General features: G+C 38.4%; 1 protein-coding gene across 4 annotated transcripts in view; it reads left to right on the forward strand.

Moving 5' to 3' along the window:
• The window catches only part of EGFR (epidermal growth factor receptor), a 218,716-nt gene extending 197,279 nt beyond the window's left edge, over positions 1-21,437 (forward strand). For all 4 annotated transcript variants that reach the window (XM_067550361.1, XM_067550363.1, XM_067550362.1 and 1 more), the window contains 8 exons: positions 2,302-2,457; positions 3,305-3,380; positions 5,110-5,256; positions 9,458-9,555; positions 10,625-10,792; positions 10,905-10,952; positions 11,204-11,306; positions 12,390-21,437. In XM_067550361.1, the coding sequence (XP_067406462.1) occupies positions 2,302-2,457; positions 3,305-3,380; positions 5,110-5,256; positions 9,458-9,555; positions 10,625-10,792; positions 10,905-10,952; positions 11,204-11,306; positions 12,390-12,766 (1,173 nt within the window). In that variant the 3' untranslated portion in view covers positions 12,767-21,437. The remainder of the gene's footprint in view (positions 1-2,301; positions 2,458-3,304; positions 3,381-5,109; positions 5,257-9,457; positions 9,556-10,624; positions 10,793-10,904; positions 10,953-11,203; positions 11,307-12,389) is intronic.
• The last annotated feature ends 1,430 nt before the right edge of the window (positions 21,438-22,867 follow it).

Raw genomic sequence — 22,867 nt, forward strand, 5'->3', positions numbered from 1 at the left:
TAACAAGCAGGAAACAAGCTCCCTAATTGATCCTTTTACAGTTTTTTTTTTTCTCTTCCTGTACCTTTGAAATAATTTTTTGAATATATGTTATGGCTAATATATCTCATTAGTCCACCGAATGACTATCTTTCATATAAAGGGTTTTAGAAGACAGCTTATAAATTCCACAAATAAAACATGGGTAGTAATTGGCTGCTGAGAAGAATGATATTCACAAATTGAATATGAGTCAGCAATGTGATGTAGCTGTGAAAAAGGCTAATATCATTCTGGGATGTATTAATAAGAGTGTCATATATAGGCCATGGGAGGTAGTCGTCCCGCTCTAATCGGCGCTGGTGAGGCCTCAGCTGAAGTACTTTGTCCAGTTCTGGATACCCACACTTTAGGAAAGATGTGGATAAATTGGTGAGAGTTCAGAGGAGAATAACAAAAATGGTAAAAAGTTAAGAAGACCTGACCTATGAGAAAACATTAAAAATAAAAACCGGGCATGTTTAGTCTTGAGAAAAGAGACTGATGGGAGGAAACTGATGATAGTCTTCAGCTATATTAAGGGCCGTTATAAAGAGTTCAGTGATCAATTGTTCTTTATGTGCACTGAAGGCAGGACAAGAAGTAACAGGCTTAATCTGCAGCAAGGGAGATTTAGGTTAGGTAATAGGAAAAACCTTCTAACTATAAGGATAGTTAAGCACTGGAATACGCTTCCAAGGGAGGTTGTGGAATCTCCACCATTGGATGTTTGTAAGAACAGGTTAGACAAACACCTGTCAAGGATGGTCTAGATTTCCTTGGTTCAGGTTCAGGAGGCCAGAATAGATGACCTCTCAAGGACCTTTCCTGTCCCACATTCCTATGATTCTATTTGAAGAGAAGTTGCTGAGTGATTTTAAAAGTGTATTATAGTCCCTGGTTTATGGTAAAAAAAAAAAATTCAGATCCTGATCTTGCACACATTTATGGATGTGTTTAACTGCAAATATGATCACTCCATTGACTTGTGTAACATGAAGCAGTGTATAAGTGTTTTGAAGGATCAGGGTCTTCAGTAATTAATTTAAGACTGATTTCTTGCCCATCAGTTGCCTTGAACCTTAAGAAGTCTCTTTATCAAAATCCATTTAGCAAGATAATTCTTTTCTTCCAGGACTAGATCAAGTGATTTTTCAAGTATAGGCTTTTTTATTGATAGCTCAAGATTTTTTGTTTCAAAAGCTCAGCTCGTTAAAGTTAAAGTTAAATGTATTTAATTAAATGAACTAACAGAGTGGCATTATGCCAGTTAGTTGGAGGTGGTTTGTTTTGGCAATATTAACAGCCCTTACTACATTCAGGAAGTATTGCTTAAAAACTTCAGTTTAAGATTTGAGGGTGGTCCAGGTTAATGGTGGGGGAAGAACGGGGGTGGGAGCTGGGGAGAAAATGATTCCCCTGGTGCTTTGTCATTACATTAGTATGATCCTTTTTGTGCTATGTTTATAGATTGAAAGTGTTTTCTTTATTAACTTGAAAAATAAAACAGTGAATGATTGTAGTTCTTAAAAAGGATCTTGAAGCTTAAAAATCCTGAACATTTGTCTCTTAATGCACTTCACACACAAGGGGTAAGGAGGAAAGCTCCATGATCAGAAATAGATACAATTATCTGTCTGAAAGAGCTTTATAATCCTTTTATCTATCTGAAAGAGCTTTACAATCTACATGGAGAAAGAAATCCTATTCTTCCCCAAGAGGGAATTGTATAAAAAGAGCATACATGGTATGTCAAGTGTTACATAGTCACAGAAGTTATGGAAACTATTTCAAGGGGAACCTGAAAAAGAGATGCCACTAAACTCAGCCATTAAAATATATATATTGTTTGGTTGTTTTCCATCATTTGTGTGACTGACAGTAAGCCTGAGTATTACTAGTTATAAAACAGAGTGAGGCAGAGAATCCACAGCTTAGTATTATTATTATTTGTTTTTGATTGAACCAGAAGGATAATCTAAGAGTGTATTTACAGTGTATGTGAGATTAACATGTAGGTATATCAACATATGTGTATTAACATGGTGGCCAAATTCTCCTCTGAGACACAGTGAAGTCAGTGGGGCTGCAGAGAGCAGCATTTGGCCCACCGTTAGAAAGTAACATCCTGTAGGTGGAGTTCTTGGGCTTGATCCCAGGGGAGCTGCGCCCTTTACGCCAGCTGCAGATCTGACCCTCTGTCTTCCCCTTCTCATTGACAGAGGGAGCGTGGGTGTTAGAGAGAGAGACAGATGCCAATTGCATGTCATATATATATTGTAGGGAATGAGCTACTTGGAAGAACGTCGCTTGGTGCACCGTGATCTGGCTGCCAGGAATGTCCTTGTTAAGACTCCTCAACATGTGAAGATCACTGATTTTGGACTGGCAAAACTACTTGGTGCTGAGGAGAAAGAGTATCATGCAGAAGGAGGCAAAGTAAGACATATCAGAGAACCATCTTCATGTGTTCCATTGGATGCAGATATTTGCACTTGTGTATTAATCTTAATTTTAAAAATTAGACCAATAGAATGGGATTTTCAAAAGTGCCCAGCATTGGTTTAATTCTGTTCCCGTTGAAGCCAGTGGGAGTCCATTGACTTTAATGCAAGCAGAGTTAGCCTAGTGTAACTTCAGTGAGAACAGAGATATAGGCCTATGATGTGCCCTCTTGAAAATCTCCACCATCATATCTGAGAAAAGCCAAAATTAGTTTAAAAAGAAAGGGCAAATCTGAATTCTGTTGTTTAGACAGCACCAAATAATGTATAGTTTATGAACAGAAAGGGAATATTATTTATATATGAAGAAGAGCTTGTCAGATCTCTTTCAACACACGTTCATATTGCACTAAATGCTGATTGAGGGAATGTGCTCTAATATGAAATTCTAGAGAAGCTGCTTGTGAATATTGCAGAGAGCATAAATGGAAGTCATCTGATTTCCAATCAGTCTTCATTGTACAGACTGGGATTGGATTTGTGCCCTGATCTGATATGAGAAGTTCAAACAAAAAATCTTACAGAAGTCCAACTGTTAAGAATTTGTAAAACTGAGCTATCAGAGATACTTCTGCTAAAAAAAAAAATATCATCCAAGTTCCCAGACTCAGTATGACAAATCAAAACAATGGTAAATGATCCCTGCAAATCACAAGTTTCTTGCTGTACATCTCAGATTTTCTGCCTACAGTTAAATTATTGGTATAAACAACGCTGTGGTACTAACAGTATTGCTGCTAGATTTGAGATCGGTGTCTTATGGCTTAACTGAATCTTCCTAGGTGCCTATCAAATGGATGGCTTTGGAGTCAATTTTACACCGAATCTACACCCATCAAAGTGATGTCTGGAGTTATGGTGAGTCTAAAAATATGGTTGCAATGATTTTAGGTGGATGAGAACAATTTGAAGGAATTGTTAGGGATACTACACAACCTATCTTTTTCCCCCCAGAAATTCAGTCATCCTATCCTGATACTTACAACAGTGTATTAATAACAAAATGATGGGGAGAATAAATATTGATAGGCCAAATCCTGAGCTTCTTAATGAAGCAAAATTCCCATTGATTTGAGTGGGATTATGTCAGCATATGGTCCAATGTGATTATTACATCCCTGAGAAGAGACAGCCAAATTGTTTTTATACCTATATAAAATATATAACTTTTTTGGGAGGGTTGTGGGGGAGGGGAGGAGGTGCATATTCTTTGGAGAAGTAGTGCGGGTATACTTCCCAAAGTGTACACTGTTAAAAGTAACCAAACCACCCATAAAGTAACACAATCATGGGAGGTCAGCATAGCTAACCTGAAAACTAAGGCAGATTGACATATGGTGTAACTTGGGCCACATTGTCAGCTAGTGTAAATCAGTGTATCTATTGTCTTCAATGGAGCTATGCTGTTTTACACACCAGCTGACACTCTGGCCCAGCATGTCTAGAAATAATTACCTTCCTGAGTTCCATGAGCAAACAAGTGACACAGTGACTAAGTAGAGTTCTCAGTATTCCATAGGGAATAAATTTAAAGGGTGGATAGACTCAGAGCCCTTGGACTATAACATCAGAGACACCAACTGCTATTGAATAGGTAAAAGATTCATATCCTGGCAGATAGCAAGTTTAAGGTAGACTGAATTTTGGGCTTGAATGCCCATTACATTGCCCCATAGATGTTTGAATCAATTTTTGGTACAAAAGGAAGCAGTGTCATATGGACATTTAAAACTCTATAAAATCAAGTTCTTAAGGACACCAATCTCCTTTGTATAGGAACATCTACTAATTGTTTTTTACTGAGATCATATCTGAGAATTCATTGTATACACACTTTCTGGAATTTAGAAGAATTAGGAAGAAACTTTCCCTGGGTGAAAGTCATAATGGCTGTTGCAGTGTCTCTTGCACCTTTCTGTGAAGCACTTGGACACACAGACTAGAAAGACCTCCGGTCGATCAAGTATGGCAATTCCTATGTTCCTATTAATCCACTGAAATACATTTTCTTTGCATCCAAAATCCTATGTTAGGGCCCACGCGAAGAGGCAGCATGATGTAATAGCTACAGTATGGAATAGGTGATGTGCTGAAAGAAAATATTTTGCTGCTGTTTATTTAGAAAGCTTTCCAAGAGCAGAGTTACTATTTTAGCTCTGAAGAGTTTATTTAAAACAATAACAATAAACAATAAAAAAATCGCTTTGTGGGTTGGAATCCGTAATTAGCAGCCGAACATCTTTGTTTTGGGAGGATGCGAAGCCATGAAGTAGAGGTGAATGTTGAGATTTTACATTCTGTAAAACCCTTTAAAAATAAGCCTGAGTGATTATTTAAATTTGTTTTGCTAACTTGGACCTCATTAAAATAGCTCCATCGAACATGGAACATGGAACATTTTCTTCCTCATGAACAGATGGCTAGTGAATAAACAATGATGGCCGCTTTAGAGGTTAATGCCTCCATTCTGTATCTTATACATGCTGTTCCTAGGCCAAACAAACCAGGTCCACTGTGCTTTGAGAACATTATGAATCCATACTGATCTGATTAGACTCTAACATTATCTCTTTCTCCTACTCTTCAGGTGTCACAGTTTGGGAATTAATGACATTTGGATCAAAACCATATGATGGGATCCCAGCCAGTGAAATTTCATCTGTCTTGGAGAAGGGCGAGCGATTGCCTCAGCCTCCTATCTGTACCATTGATGTCTATATGATCATGGTCAAATGTGAGTTCAGTTCTTGTACACGTGCATGTAGCTCAAACCAGTAAGAAGGAAAATGGTTCCAATTACGGAACACTGCGTGATATGCTGTATTCTTGAGATTTACAGGAAAACATGGCTGTGTGCTATACAGGAAGAGTAAAATTACTGAAAGTATGTTCAGATATCTCATGCTTCCAAAAAGACAGCATGTTTTTCTTCAACTACAGCCAACAGTCCAAATTCTCATTTCTCATCATTGTGTGGTGGTGAGCACGCTATAAAAACTTACATTACACCTGTGTAAATACAGACTAATAGTGGAGTTATTCTAGAATTACTTCAGTGTTGCTGAAGTCAGAATCTAGCCCCAGATTTCCAATTTTGCACATTGAATCAGTCCTGACTTCTCTTCCTATGTTTTCATTTAATGTAATTCAATAACAAATACACACTAAGAAAAAATGTCTGAGAACACAGACAATCACAATATTGGTGGCTACCCACGAAGACTTTGAGACCGGATCCTAAGCTTCATAACTGAGCTCTGATCCCCAATTTTTTTATGACTTATACTCAGACACAGACATTACAATAAAAGCACAGGAACTAGCATATTCTGTGGCATTGTTTCCAGGTTCTTATTACTGTAAGTACATTAGAAGACATTCACAAGCAGCACACTAGGTGGCATTTAAACACTTTCTTAGATAAAATGTACTAAGTCCTTAAAGAGATTAAACTTTTCTTTGACTCAAAGAATTTATTTCTTCTAATGCTATGGTTTTAGGAATCTCTGAATACATACTTCTCACTACTAATAATAACAATAAATCACTCATCCACAAAGGATCAGCCTGCTAAAATGAGAGCTTGACAGATCTGATGGACAAACTAGCTGATTTCACAACCTTCCCTAGTGCATGGCAATGAAGCATTTATACAAATGCCATGCAGACAGAGCACTGACAATGATACTTCACTGGAATTTACCATATTTCCTGATTTAGTGCAGTTCTAGAAATATTAAGCAGCAAATTAAGATAGGTCTGTGGTGGAATACTGATAGAGATCTGAAATACAATTTTACTGGCAAGTGATCAGCCACATAAAGACAAGAACTTCTAATCTGGAAAGAAATCTAAAGATCAGTTTCTACCAAAGGGCCCAATCCTGATCTCATTGAAGCCAATGGGAATTTTACTACTAATTACAGTGGGATCAGGCCCAACATTGTATTTAGTAAATGAAGACTATTGAAACAACCTTAACTGAAACATAAAAAATCATCATCAGTTCACATTAGAAAGAGAAAAGTAAACTAATAAAATATGCAAAATAATTTTAAATAAAAATTGGAACCAAATGAAATATTAAATATTAATATTATAATATGAATTTAATTTTATACATATTTTAAAAGATGTTTTCAATCCTAATGGGCCAATTTCTGACCTAGTGTAAATAATCAAAGATCCATTGACTTCTGTTAGAATAATTAGCAATGAAGAGAGATGCTGCCCATCTGTACAGTAGACCCAGGAAACTCATCTCACCAATGGAGTAAACTGTAAATCAGATTTTCTTTCAAATCTATTATAACGCAAAGTTTATTCGTTTTAAAGGACAACCAGCAGCTCAATTAACCAATGTGTTTTTAAAAAATTAATTGACATCACTTTACAACAGCAACAATCTCCCAGATTTGCCATTTATTCCAATAGTGAGATGAATTTCCGGTATTGGCTGGAGTATCTGTGCAAAGTGGAAGCCCTTGTTGCAGCTGCAGGAAATAAATAAACCACAGGGAGATGTGGGTTCAAGTCCCTGCCCCGATGAATATTCAAGGATTTATACAAAGTGGAATAGCTTCAACGGGAAGGACTGAAGGGATGTCTACACTGCTAGGGCTGCACTGATCGATGCAGTGGGATCAGTTGAGCAGGCAGTGGAGATCCACTCAGTCGATCTTGAAAAGTGCTGTTCAATCAATGCAATAAATCCACCTCCCACCCCCAAAAAGAATACGGCTGTGTCGACCGGAGGGCGTCTCCTGTCGACGCAGCACAGTGGAAACGCTGTGGTAAGGCAGCATAAGTCAGTCAACGGGAGATATGGCCACTTTTCAGTGTAGACCAAGCCTGAGAGCAACCCACCCCAAAATAGCTGGTAGCCTGGTGATTAGGATGCTCACCTGGAGAGGGAAATCCAAGTTCCCGTCACTGTTACAGATTGGGGATTAAAACCTTGGCAAGTGCCCCAACCACCAGGTTAAAGGTTATAAGGAGACTTGCATACGTGCTCTCTCTCCCCCACTCCTCCCCTCCTCTGAATTAGTCTTGAAAAACTTGTTCCTGGCCAAAATTAATCATGTCAGATTTACGGATAGTGTCAGCTCAGCCGAAACTTCATTTTTCAGCAAATGAACTTTTTGTCCCAAAACACTGGCTAAGAGAGCTGGGCGAATCTGTACTGTGGTGTGCATAGGAGATGATTAAAAAGCAATGATTACCCATAGGGCCCTGTTCTGATGTCAGTTTACCCGGGTGATTTCTGGGAGTGGTGCACCCATGGAAATGAGAACAAAATTGGAATTCTGGAGACAAATCCAAATACCATCACCAGGTCAGGTGCTGCTCAGATATATATCAGCAGGGGAGAGGAACCCTCCCCACCTAGTGTGGAGTGGCTCTGAAGGAGATCCACCAGGTAGAGTGTGGTGTATGTCAGGACCTGCTCATCATTGGATCCCCTACTTACCTCTTAGTCCACTACTCCTTTCCCCACCCTGTGGGCTGCTATGTAGGGAGCTTGTGTTTAGCAGGGATCCTGACCTTTAGGAGCACTATGTGAGCAGGTGCAGGGGCACATACAGAAATTTAAATTCCAGCACTTTTGGATGGGCATGCTCTGTTGCATGGCCCTGGCGGCCAGGGAGCTCTGTGCCCCCTCACTGGTTATTGGGGGTCCCTGCTTGCCCTCCCTTGCACACTCCCCTGTGCAGGAGTTAAAAAGGAGGTACTCCCGGCATGTTAATGCTAAGCAGAAATCTTTCTACCATTGTGACATTCCCCAGGGTACAGTCTGGACCACTGAACAGCGGTGTCCCCTTAACTCTCTAACCTGGGGTGCTTTTTACACTGCTTTGCTGTCAGAACAGCTACTCCTGGCCTGCTCACACAGCCTTCAGCATGCAAATTCACTCCCAGCTAACTACATGAGCACTCTGACCAGTCACACGTGAATTATATACAGAGTGATACCCGCAAATTCTTAGTCCCAACCTTGCACACACACTGCCCCCCTTATTAACTACAGAAAGATAGATTTTAAGTGATTACAAGTAATAATGCATAAAAGTCAGCATTGGTGACAAAGGAAAATAAAAGAGTAAAACACTAGCTAATACTCCACTTAACAAGCTAAGTGAACTTAAAAGCAAAGATTTTCTTCATCATACGCCGTGGTAAACTTCACACGCTGGGTCTCTTTTTTGGCCTGTGACCTCTCCCCCTTAGTTCAGTGTCCTTCAGATATTCATTGATGTCATGTGCAGAGAGATGGGAGGAGAAGAGGTAAGGTGGAAGCCACTGTCTCTCATTCTTATACCCCTCTCTCTTCTTCGAGTGGGGTGCAGGCGACAAGCAGTCTCTTGTGGACATGAGATTTGAACCATTCCTGTGATGGAATGTAAATTTTCTTATTCCCATCAAGCAGGTGATAGTTTTTAACACCGAATTGGGGCCAGTGTCTTTGTCTCTGAAAAACTGGTTGTGGGCGTTACCCAATCACAATATGTTTTAGTAACAATCATACAGTAGGATCCTTTAACTTCACATGTAGTGTTGCTACACATATTTCACCAGGATAATGATATTCAGCAGATTATGACTTTTCAAATGATACCTCACAAGGCATACTTTGCACAAAATGTATCATAGACTTGTAAAAGTGGTGACCATAATAGTATATGTTGTCACAACCATGTCTTTTATCATTTTGGTCTTACAAGAAGAGCCGGGTGGTGGTCTTAAATACCAAAAAGGAACAAAGTCTAACTAACAGCTGATGTGAATGGATTCCTCATAATTTGGCTTGATATAACAGCTTCACATGTCTCATGCACAATAGAGTAGCTCATCCTTTACATCTTTTTAAAACTGTCTACAAGTTTAATTTCTAACATAATTTGATTTGTGCTTTGTTTTCTGTATTGTCCCTTCAGGCTGGATGATAGATGCAGACAGTCGCCCCAAGTTTCGTGAGCTGATCTCAGAATTCTCCAAAATGGCTCGAGACCCTCAGCGCTATCTTGTTATACAGGTATTGATCAGAAATACAGTGGAGTTTGTTTTACTAGGAAACCAAGCTGGTGAATGATCGTTTAGAAAGATGCCCAGGGGAAATAACAGCAACTATGAAATAATACACATGGTATGCTCACAGATGAGGAAACTAAGGAGTTCTCTGATTCTGTGACCAAATCTAAAAGGAAACTGGACCATATGAACATCAACAATCTAGTCTCATGCTATTTTTTTTTAATTAAAGAAAACTGTAAACCATATGTATTGTTCTAGTCCATTTCCAAAGTTGTTGCAGTAAATACTTTAGCATATTTGTACAGCATTTGCTTAAAACTAAGACCAGAACGAATAACAAATATGGATATGATGAACAGAAATGTAACTAAGAATGTCGGGGTACTTCAACTTTCATATTATCAAAGAAGTTACATGGAAAAGGCCTGTTAGACAATTTAGTCCATTTCTCTGCCAAGGCAGGATTGTGCTCTACAGAACATTTGCTAATGTTTAATGTGGAAAGAATTGCTAGTCAGGAGAACAGCTGCAGTAGCAGCCGGAATCTCAAGTAGCCTCTCAGTTTTGGTGGAAAAAGGAAGCACAGGAGAGTGATAGTGTGTTTTGTGGAATTACTGAGAGATGTCACAGAGCTAATATTCAATAACATCACAAGATTGACAAATGTATTTTACTGAATTTGGGCCGTGCTCCATTTAAAGTCTAATAGATTGACTTTAAATATGTGTATACTCTAGCCAGAGCTAGAAACACATAGATGGACCCCCATACAAACGCTTTCAGGACCAGTACATTTTTCCAAGCTTGAGTCCTGGTTCAGGATTATAATCATTCATGTTGCAATCCAGAAAGGAGGTTAGATTTTGAACATCTTAAAGAAACAGATATTCGAAACATAGGCCTAACCAGAAACTCCAGGTCCAGACTTCCCCAATTTACATCCAGATCTAAGTTTTGCAGCTTGGGCCCATCTCCAGAACATCCATTTTGCTCCAGAGAGAAAGCTGCTTTGCTGTAGTGCAGCCTTGAGGGTGTCCAGCAAGCCACTCTGACTGTGATTTGGTTGACAGGGGGATGAAAGAATGCACTTGCCAAGCCCTACGGACTCCAAGTTTTATCGCACCCTGATGGAAGAGGAGGACATGGAGGACATTGTTGACGCAGATGAGTACCTCATTCCACACCTGGGATTTTTCAACAGCCCCTCCACATCTCGGACTCCCCTCTTGAGTTCATTGGTATGAAACATTTCATCCATGTTTGCAGACCTAATGTTTTAGAATTAAACATTTCCCAGGTAAGACAATATTTTTCTCTCTCTAAAATATTTTCTTTCTCTCTTTTTTGAAGAGTGCTACCAGCAACAATTCAGCCACCACCTGCATTGATAGAAATGGGGTAAGTCTGAGCACTTTAAAAGTGTGAGCAGCTACTGTTAAAAGTATCTCATTATTGAATTAATGCTGTGAACTAAATTAAGGAATCAAATCTTGATTTAGGGGAGAGAGTGCCTCAATTTCATCTCCAGATATTGGGAGTCTCTTCTCTCCACCTTGTTTTTCTGTACACACATTCCTGTGCACACCGTCCTCTATGAAATAAAGTCTATTCTATACTTACTTTCTTACCCTGTACCTGTAAACTATCAGGGATACCCCGTGAGGGAAGACAGCTTTGGCCAACGCTACAGTTCGGATCCAACTGCCATCTTCTTGGAGGACAGCATAGACGATGGCTTCCTGCCTGCTCCAGGTAAGTACGTCTGCTAGATATCATCTCATGCTCAAGTTCATTCATTAATAAGCAACTTGGAATGCCATCTGCTTTTTTAGATTTTTGAGGCTTCTTGCTGATCTCTGGGTAATCATTTTCCTTCCCCTCCCACAGCAAAAGGGATCATCCCTAAAGATCCCCACAGTTTTTCTTCACTGGTCAATAAATGAGGGTGGAGAATTGTGCAGAATTTTGCTTTTCATTTTTTCTAGACCTTTTCTGTGACACCTTCTTGACCACATATTATCCACCACCACCAATCAGATTTCTACCTTTTTGTTGTGGGTGCCTTATCAAGGTTTTTTAATTTTTTCTATTAATCATACATTTCAGAAAGTCTCTTCTAAGAATCGTTTAGTCCTCTTAATTGTTTTTGTTGTAGAAACTCTGCTTGTTGTCACTGCTGCTTTGCTGCTTTCAAAACAGAAATATACTCAAGCAGAATAGATGGCATAATGAAATACACAGTGCTGCTCTTCACAGTCTCACATGTACTTACGTAGTAGTTTCCTGGAACCAGAACTGGTTGGCTTAAAAGATCAGTAAGAGTGTTACCACGGATAGTTGTTTTAATAAAACTATAATACATAGTTTAATAAAACTATACACTCACAATGCTTTGTCCTGAAATAGTACCGCGGTTGAGCTGGGGAAAGAGGCATTGTATTAGTGGACATGGGGTCTCAATTACTGTCAGTATTCTGTTTTTGAGGTATTTCCATTATCTTTAAATATTTCTCCAGGTACATGGTTGCTGTCAGCTGAACTTCATAACTAAGATTTCAGATCTCCATGGGAATTTAGGCAAACACACTTCACTAAAAGCAATGGAAAATGTGTGGCTAAATTCCCTTGGTTGCTTTGAAAACCTGATTCCTTGAACCTTTTGCTAATGCTGTTCAGTCTTTGGCTAAGTCTTGGAATCCTGAGGAAGATCCAAAAGACTTGTGGGCTGATTTGTGAAAAGATTGTTTCCACCTGATTAAAAATACATGTCAAGTTGTTTAAAGGACTGCAATAGTTACATATCATCATTTCTTTCTTTCTTTTTTTAAATCTCAGAATATGTGAATCAGTCAATCCCCAGAAAACCATCAGCATCTGTAGTACAGAAGCCAATCCACAATAACATCTCCCTCCAAATAAACCCAAAATCCTCTATAGCCTCCAGCTATCAGAATTCCCACAGCACAGCAGTGGACAACCCAGAGTATCTCAACACCAACCAGCCTCCTTTTGTCAAAACGGTTTTTGAGAGCTCCTCTTACTGGGACCAAACAGCCCATCACCAAATAAATCTGGACAATCCTGATTACCAGCAGGACTACTTTCCTAAGGAAACTAAGCCTAATGGCGTCTTCAAAGTCCCTGCAGCAGAAAATCCTGAATATTTAAGGGTAGCAGCACCAAAACATGAATACATTGAAGCCTCAGCATGACCACAGAAACTCTCTTCTTGCAGTAATACCAACTAGAATCCAGATGAACAACCTGGCTGCTGGAGGACCAATCTATGAACAACAGAACAGCAATCAAAATTCACCAACAGGCACACTTTTCCTTTCAAGCCTGTGGGCTGAATTCACCAAGCTTATTTTACTGTATATGTTGGGCTTTTCCTTGCCCATCCACGTACATAACTTAAGCACATACCATACACGTGCATGCATGTTGGACTAGAGCAAGAACTTCCTGCAGATAAGAAATTGCAGATGCATTCCTTTTGTTTTCAAACAGCAGCATTATAGAAAGCCATTTTGGGATGAACAGTAAGAGCTGTACTTATTGCACAGTTGAAATCCTTTTTACAGTGCATATTTTTATAAACATTTCTAATGGATTTTTTGGATCTTTTACAAGATGAGATGCTTGCTTGTTGGGCGGTTACGTGATACTCAGACCACCAGCAAAAGAGCAATACATAATTAAATCCCTGGAGAAGAGTTTTTTTCAAACTCTTGGAAATTGAAGCTGTTTCAGATTATTGGATGTTAAATATTGACTCTATTTACTGCTTCTTGATACAAACCGGGAAAAACATGTCTGGAAGAAGCGTGGCGATTCTGCTTGATGAAGTGGTTTTTAAAATGGAACAGGTTGGTGAAATTTTATAACCCACCATGTATTTAGCACAAGGACTGGATGGCAGCACACATTACCTTACTGACCACTATTGCTGGAGACCAGCAAGGAAGAACTCAGCACACAGAAGAGTTGTTTGTAAATGTTTAAAAAGTATTCCCAAGTCTGTTTTCTGTATGTTCAATACAAGCCTTTCTTTTTTCCATTCCATTGTTTAGCTCTAGATTTATCAAATTACACTTTTAACAAAAATTTTAAAGACGTTGCTATAACTGAAAAATGAAGTGTCAGTACCCTTTGTCTCAATCTCATTTGGACAAACTTTCCTTAAATGGCAAGGAAATGCAAAAGGTTGTAAATTGGGTTATTAGTAAGAGAGCTGGTGATCGGAATGCAACTGCACAAAATTAAACTTGGCTAAGACAAAAATGCATCCCAAGGAAATGAGATTGTTTGTTTGTTTTTTAAAGTAGTTCAGTCAAGAAACCTTTTTCCTGTATAAAAATTGCAAAGAAAAGAGGAGGGAAATACACCAATATACCCTGTTAAACTTGTGGCAGAATATCGCCCTGGGTATAAAGGAAATACAGTGAGAATGAATCAAAGAGAAAAAAGAATAGTTTGAAGAGTTTGAAGGAAATTGCTTAGTTTACTCTTTGAAAATCTGGGGCTGGGAATGCCAATGGCTCCTTGGAAATCCGAGCCTGATTGTCTAAATGTCACAGTTGAACAGTCCAAATCAATATTTGGCTTAATAATATTAATAAATATATGTTGTATATAAAACCATTGTAGCACAAGAAGTTACAGAGATTGTTTTCTTTAAGTTGTGCATAGTCTTTAAAACTCCTGAAGTTCTTTTAATACCTTTTGTTAACATTTTTGATGTCTTCTTTGAAAGGAGTAGGGAAAAAATACTTCAAAGAGTAATAATAATATGGAGGCATCCCTCCACTACCTTGCTGGAAAAAACATTTTAGCCAAATTATTGGATCTGAAGCCAGATGTGAATCAAGCCATTTACATGCTAAGATCCATAGTTAATAGTTAATCATGGGGAAATTACTTGAGATGGCATAAAAACTGTAACACAAAAAATATGTAGCATTTATACTTAAGACATAAATGCAACCTATAACATCAGGAAATTGTCAAATTTCACTCCTCTTCCACTGTGTTTGGAATACCTCATGTAAATTCCAGTTGAAATATTGCATTTGAGTCCAGGATCAGGCCCAAAGCCCTTAAAATATTGTCATGGCAAGTTTGTTAGAGCGGGGTAAAATGAAGACAGGCAGTGTAAAATGTCTCATTTATAGAGTAACGCAGTACAGGCTGTCATTGAAAACCTGTACACATATAACAATATGTTTCTAACAGAACAGTCTGGAGTCAGAGAGCAAATTGGGTCAAAACACATTTATTGTCACAATCTTTAGGTACATCTCACTCACAATGATGGGATCCCAGCCACAGCCTTACAGAGAATATGTAACAACTTGTATTATTTCCTCGTAATTAAAACATTAAAAAAAATCTGCTCTCAAGTACAGTTTACTACAGATCTACACTTGTGTACCTGAGAGCAAAAATCTGACCCAATGCCATGTTAAAAATGCACCAGACACACATGCTCACATAGACTCTCATCCGTGTACATACATACACACAGTCATTTTAACAATCTTTTTTTCCATTAAACGCACAAGGAAATTATATGTTTGTCAAATGACTTTCCAACAGAAGTCATGGTTAGTTTACTAAGTCTGTTACACAAAGAAATACAGTACAATACAATACCATATGTATTCCTACACTTTTTCCAATGTCATTCTCAAAAGGATTCAGTGATATTTTTAGCTTTAAAAATGGGTTTTAGGGTTTTTTTGTTTTTTAAAAAGTAGCACTATAAGTTACCAGTATTATGTAGCATGGAAACTATTTAATACAGATTAACCTCTCTACATTTGTAAATGATTCCTGGAGGATTTTGTAACATGACCACATGAAAGCCAATGAGAATCATGCACCTGTATCCTCTAAGAGTGTTTAGGAAATTTAAGGTTGAGTTGCCTCTTTTATTTATAGTTTAATGAAAAACATAGCAGAGAGAATATTAGGAGCCAGCTTCTGATACAAAAAATTATCATTTGTAATTTATTAACTATCCTAATTTAAGTAGCAGAGACTCTAGATTTATGAACAATATTTTTAAATACTGATAAATATGTCATGATTTCCTAATAGGCAGCCATAAGTTATTCAAAAACCAGCAGAAATGAAGAGCCATGAGCACATTAGCATGTCAGCTCAACTTCATTGTATCAAACCATTTCAATGCTATTTAAAATAAGTAAATGCATGGTTTAAATGGTTTAACATTTTTTATTGGGGCACATGAATTCTACAGCAGCAATGATTCCACTGAGTATTGTATATACCTACGGCCTTGTCCACAATAGCACTTATGCCAGCAAAACTTTTGCTGCTCAGGAGTGTGGAAAAAAACCACACACCTGAGCAGCGTAAGTTTTGCCAGCACAAGCATTTGTGTGGATAGTGCTATGTCGTCAGGAGACGCTCTCCTGCTGACATAGCTACTGCCGCTCATTTAGGTGGTATTATGATGTTGGTGGAAGAGCTCTCGCCCATCGACATAATGTGGCTACACAAGCGCTCTTACGGTGGCACAGCTGTAGTGATGCATCTGTGCCACTGTCCGTTTTAAGTGTAGACTAGCTCTTAATGGATCAATGGGAGTTATGCAGCAATTTCACCTTTGTTGTGGAATCCTGATAAGCTGCTGTTGTGCTGAATCCAAGACTATCACGCTTCTCCTGCATCTCAGGCCATTTACTCACGTCTCTCTATGGTTAAGATAAAGGTGAACCGTGTCTGCTGGTAGTAGTTGAAAGTCCTTTATCCTTTTTGTGAGCCAGTCAGTGAGCATATGCACCTGTATACAGGCACAAAGGCAATGATAAATTACACTTCAAAATCTCATACAGATCACTTTCCTCTACAGTGTTCTAGATTACGAAGTCTCTCATGATGACTGTGAAATAGCTGCATGTCACCATTCAGTGATCTACAAAAAAACCCCAAAACTAACAAACTTAAGTGGCTTGTGAAGTATCACAAAGCCCACAGAGTCTTATCTGTTCATATCCAGTTTGCTAAAAGATTTATTAATCTAGCCCCAGGATCTAACTGATATGAAACAGAGCTGAAGGTATAATTGAGCAGTCTTTCACTGGTATTCAAGTTGCTCATTTGTTTTTGTCCAATGAAAGTGTTAGTTGCTGTGTTGGAATGGACTTTCATGATGATTATGTTATAATGAAGGTCTGTATAACAAGAAAAGGTATTTTATTATATAAAGTGTGATTACAGATGTATTGCTATATAAATTATTGCAACATTAGTGTATAATCTAATTATAATTTAGATTACATTTTTGCATTTTTCCTGGACATTCAGAGTGGTCTCCATTATAAAATGATCTGAGACCTTCCAATTTAAAACCACAAGAGTAGCTAAGGGAGAATGTTCTTGCAATATCTGAGCAAAACACAGATTCTGATTTTGAGCCGTTTGCAAGGAAATTAAATTGCACGTTGATTAATAATAAAGCAGCACCAATTATGCCATTATGATTAAGAGTCTATCAGTCAGGTCCATTATAAAAGTTTCCCTAAATACTAATACATGATAGACCAGAACAATTTTAAAGGGGCCACTGTGGTCTATCAGGAGTTGTGTGCATAAAATATCTTTTTTAAAAATATGCCTGAACAGACAGAGACTTAACAGATCACAACAGCTTTTAAAGGATCATAGACTCTCACATGTGAAGGAGTTTTAAAATACTGCCTGTAATTTCCCGCATAAAGAGGAATGACATTTAAGAGCATTGTGTGTACTTACAATACCACAATCACTAGCTTAGCAGCTAATATTAAATGCATTTTAAAATGCTATTTTTAAGCACTACATTTCAAGATCATAACGGTAAACTGCAAAATACCAGGAAACTCAAGGTTTAAGTCAGAATCTTCAAATTCATTTGACATTTTTGATTTTCTGTGTACAGTGACATGCGTTATAGCTCATTTGGCTGTAAATTGTTTTGCAATAGGGAGAGTTAGCTTGGAAAAGTCTGAAAATGTTTCAGTATATCACATAAAGTAAATTCTCTGCAAGGTCTGATGCCCTTTTCTCACTTCTAAGTTAAACGAAACAACCTCATGAATCTTTGTTCAGAGCAATTTGGAATAGATGGCGCTTTTCAAACTTTTTAATGTTTAAGGTTGACTTGCTGCTCCTTCCTATCCCATTCAGCTGAATGTGTGGGCCCTGAAGTCATAGATAGTATTGCATTTCCTCTAAAGGGGAAACTGGCCTGCATGGGATCGGGCGCTTGTAGACAGAATTATATTGGGAGACCATTGCCAGGGGATCTACTCACAGTACAGATCCACTGGCCTAAAATTTGCTTGTGGGAGGGAAGGCACAGCAGTCATTGCCTTCTACTTCAGCTAGGGATGATAGTAGCAGTTGTGAGTGGCTAAATAGCTGTCCAAATGTTACCTGCTGATTGGGAGGAAAATCCTCTCCTCTCCACTTCCACATTGTTTCTTTGTGCAAAACCCATTTACTCAGGCTTTGTGCTACAAATGTGAATTTCATCCTTTGCATGGAAGGTTATGTGTATGCCAGATCCAATTTAACAGGACCACAGCACTTCAAATGATTCAAGCAGTTCATACTGGGAAGTGCCTGAGGTGTCCTCAGTCTGTCTGGGGAGGAGTAACTAAATGTCAATGAGACATTTTGCATTTCCTGACAAACATTCTTTTTTCAGATTAGAAGTTTAACACCAACTATAACACACAGTCTGCTACCTCTTCACTGCCCGCTGGTAAAATTGCCCCGGCTGCAGGTTTTTTGTTTTTTTTTTTTTTTTTTTACACATTTCTCTTGAGAAAACATTTTAGTTGGGACAAAGTGAGAAAATGTATCTATTTGTATCCCCCTTCATGAAGAAAATGTACAGTAATGAAATTTTAAACTCTATATAGATATATTGCCAAGTGTGACACTTCAGGAGAGTGTTTTGTAATTTTGTTGTTAAATCACCACTAAACCGGATTTTATATTGAAATCCCATTTTTCTATCTTTGCTTTCCCAATAAGTTTTGTTTCTTCTGTCCTCTAACATATGCCTTTTAAAAGCCTTTTTTAAAAATAAAATAAGGAAAAAAAAGATTTATATAAAAGAAAAACTAGACACCTTTATGTACTTTTTAAATGGGCTGAATTAGGACCAAAGATAGCATCTTATTTTCTTGCTTTAAAGTAATAAATCAAAATGGCAATTGATCACCACTTCACAGCTTCTTATTGGAGGAAAAAATCACTGCCCCACAATCCTGCAAAAGATTTGCACTGAGCCTCGCTGAAGTCAGTGGGACTCTTCATGAGAACAAAGATCTGGCCCCAGGAATCCAGCTGGAGCTATGTATAGCATATGGGCCAAACTGATGCATTTATTCAAATTTGACTCAATCTACTTCATCAAAACTCGTTAAATTAAGGAGAGTTTGGGCCAAATACGACTGACTGAAAACTGAAGAAGACTTCAAGTTTTGGTTCAATGTCAAGGGGGAAAAAATCGAGTTTCAGATAATGAATGATTGGATCACTGCTTTTCATCTGGGGAAGGTTGTAGGCAGATACGACAGCCAGTCTGCAAGCACTTTTTTGGTTAAATTTGTTTCTTTAAATATGGGGTGTGAATTGAAAGCATGACATTTTCATGACGCACATTCTGCCTGCTTTAGCATTGCACACATTTTCAGGGAACCTGTATTTCCTTAAATTTGTAGACTGTGAACTATGGTTATAATTTCCAATTAATGTTAATGGGAATTAAGATGACTTTGAGAGAAGGATGTAATATTTTTAGGGTATGACACAGTTAAGAGTGAATGCATAGCAAACATTCAGGAGTGTCAAAGTCAAGGAAAGGGATTCTTTAAGAATGAGAGAATCTGGAACATGGCCAAACCACATGATGCATTCAGCCAAATCCTCGTCCCAACAGAGTCAATGGCAAAATGCCTGAAGCCAGGATTTTGGTCCATTATGTTCCGCCATGTATAGGTGGCCCCCACCTCATTGTTACCTCAGAGTAATTCATCCTCCTGATGAACAAGCTGAAAAATCAAAAACCAATCTAACCAATAGCTCTGTGAGGGATTTGTTCATATGTAGGAGATATGGTTCATACTTTTAACCTTCCCAGTGGTCCTGGAGATTTTTCCAAAACATTCTTCTAATATCTTAGAATCTACCTGAAGGATAGGGATTTTGAAAAGTTGTCAGTGTTGGCCTAACTCTGCTTCTGCTCAAGTCAATGGGAGTTTCATTATTGATTGCAGTGGGAACAGAGCAAGACTGATGTTGAGTGCTTTTGAAAATCTCTCTCACTATGCATAGGGATCCTGTGCCCATTTTAGGCTGGTTTCTAATGATGAAATCAACTGGGAGTAAGGTCTTGGTTGTAATAAACTATCAAGCAATATATCCATATAAACAGTACCTTTTTTAGCATTGTAAAGTTAATCAACTATGAAAGCAGTATTTGTAGAAATAAGAAATGCTGTCTTTTATACGGTTTAATGGTTTATAGTATTGATCAGATTGTTTGTATATTGAGTGATTAAAAAAAAGATGTATATTATTCTGTTTAATTGTTTTTAATTTTTAGAGAACATTTATTGTAATATAGTGTATTGTGTTTGGGGGGAATAAATCATGTTGGCTGGTTTGTAGGGTTAATAGCTATGGAAAAGCTAATGTTAAGTTTTTTGATAGATTTTGATTTTTAAAAAGGTATCCCTATGGGGATTTAGCCAGAGCTTACTGATCTTAATAACAAGACACCTTTCCTCTCTCTAGCAAATTTATGCTGCCCTCATGCCCAGTGTTCACTATTGGAGTTTCATAGTGCAATATGATACAATTAACCATGTTGGCCATTGCAGCTGCTGTTTATCAAAGTGCTAGTGAAATGCACTCTTTGACATGCACAGCAATGTCTCTCCTTAATTTTACCACAAATACAGAAAGCCAAACCCCCAAGCTCAAATCCACAGGATATTTTGCTTTTGGGGCCCACGCTATCGTTCATTTATAAACTGGCTACGAAAGTCCCCTTCTTAAGTTTCTCTCTCCACCAGCATCAACAGAGCAAGATTCCATGGTAAGGGGATGTAAATACATAATTTAAAAAAAAAAAACACACACACACACACAAAAGACTTCAGTATTTGGGGGCGGAGGGAAATGACTCCACAAAAATGTCAGGAAAAATAAATAAAACTTACAACCTCCCACTCCAAGCAACAGAATAAACAATCCTACGGGGTGGGGGCGGGGGAAGCAAACTATGAAATCTAGTTTTAATACATTATAGGAAAGAGAAGTTTCTCAGAATAACAAGATAGAAGCATGAATGAGCAGGGTTGCAGAAGAGAGGAAAGCATAGAGAGGCTCATACAATAGGCAAGGTCTTAAACAATCCAAGTGGTGGAACTCCCCATTGAATTAAGTGGGGGTATGAATTAAATGGGGGAATCCCATAAAAGGATCAAGGGAAACACATAGTCCTACATGTAATGGAGATTTCGATGGGATATGTGAAAGGGAGAGAAAAGTTATCCTAATGTGTTGATGGGATGGTAAAAGGGCAGGAACTAGATACATGGAGTGCAAGATTAGCCTGGATAAGTCCCCATTATACTGATTTGTAAATTAGTAATTATTTCTTTATAGATGAACTTTGTACACAGAGAAAAAGTCACTACAGCACCTTTCATCCAGTCCCTTCCAGCACGTAAGCTGCATGCTGAACCACCTGGATTTATTTTATGTAATCTTAAAACTCATCTAACTGGTTCTCAGAAATGTCTAGTGTGTATTAATGCATGATATTTTTATTTTAATAAAAGTAATGAAATATGACTTATTTTGCAGTATTTTTTTCTTTCTAGAGATTAGCAAATCCGGCTTGGATAAGATTTCTTAATACACTCCAATTTCATTCCCAGGTTATGATAATACTTTGCACTTCTATAGCACCTTTCAGACGAGGACCAGCACACAATTTACATACACTAATTGGCAGTGTTGTAATAGCTGTGTTGGTCCCAGGATATCAAAGAGACCAGGTGGGTGAGGTCATGTCTTTTATTAGATCAACTTCTGTTGGTGAAAGAGGCAAGTTTTTGAGCATACACCGGGAACTTTGACAGTTATCAGAGCCCTGAAGAAAAACTATATAGTTCAAAAGCGTGTCTCTCTCAGCAATAGATGTTCGTTCAGTCTAAGATAGAGAGACAAGGTGGGTGAGGTACTAATACCCCGGGACTGACGGCTACAACACTTCCTCAGTCCCCGAAAAATCATGGAGCAGGTCCTCAAGGAATCCATTTTGAGGCACTTGGAAGAGAGGAAGGTGATCAGAAACAGTCAGCATGGATTCACCAAGGACAAGTCATGTCTGACCAACCTTCTACGATGAGACGACTGACTCTGTGGATGTGGGGAAATCAGTGGACATGATATACCTTGACTGTAGCAAAGCTTTTGATACGGTCTCCCACAGTATTCTTATCAGCGAGTTAAAGAAGTATGGGTCGAATGAATGGACTATAAAATGGATAGAGAGCTGGCTAGCTCATCGGGCTCAAAAGGTAGTGATCAATGGCTCCATGACTAGCTGGCAGCCGGTAACAAGCAGAGTGCCCCAGGGATCGGTGCTGGGGCCAGTTTTGTTCAACATTTTCATTAATGATCTGGAGGATGTGGTGGATTGCACCCTCAACAAGTTTGCAGATGACACTAAGCTGGAGGGAGTGGTAGACAGGTGTGTACTGCTTCTTAAAATGAAACATAAGGGGGCAAGTAGGCAACTCTTACGATTGGGTTATTAGGCTCTGAAATGATTAAAGGCCTGTTTTATTAGTATAAGGCCTTGTGGAGGTAGTCATGCTAAAAGCTGATTTTAGCTAAAAGGATTGCAGACTCAAAAAAGTTAACCTTAGGTCATAAATTCTGCATTTTCAGTCAGACACAAATGAGGGACCACAAAGGATACAGTACACTGAAGGATTCTGTGGGATATAATGGGGATGGCTTTAGCAATCTGGTTACTGAGTGATAGACCGCAATAAAATATAGGAATTAAGCCATACATGATGTAGGTTTTTAATATAAGTACAGGCGTGATTATGGAGAGCTGGAGTGCCACATATGGAAGATAGGCAGGTAGCAATTTTGTTTTGGTCATGGAATCTGATTAAAAATGGCTGGGTATCCAACAAGTTACATAAAAGTGGGTTATAAATATCCTCAGCACTGTTCTCTATTTTTTGTGTGCTCTCAGGGTCTTG

The sequence above is a fragment of the Emydura macquarii genome, unplaced genomic scaffold, assembly GCF_026122565.2.
Source record: "Emydura macquarii macquarii isolate MOO-44397 ecotype Brisbane River unplaced genomic scaffold, CSIRO-AGI_Emac_v2 contig_1263, whole genome shotgun sequence".
Lineage (NCBI taxonomy): Eukaryota > Metazoa > Chordata > Testudines > Chelidae > Emydura > Emydura macquarii.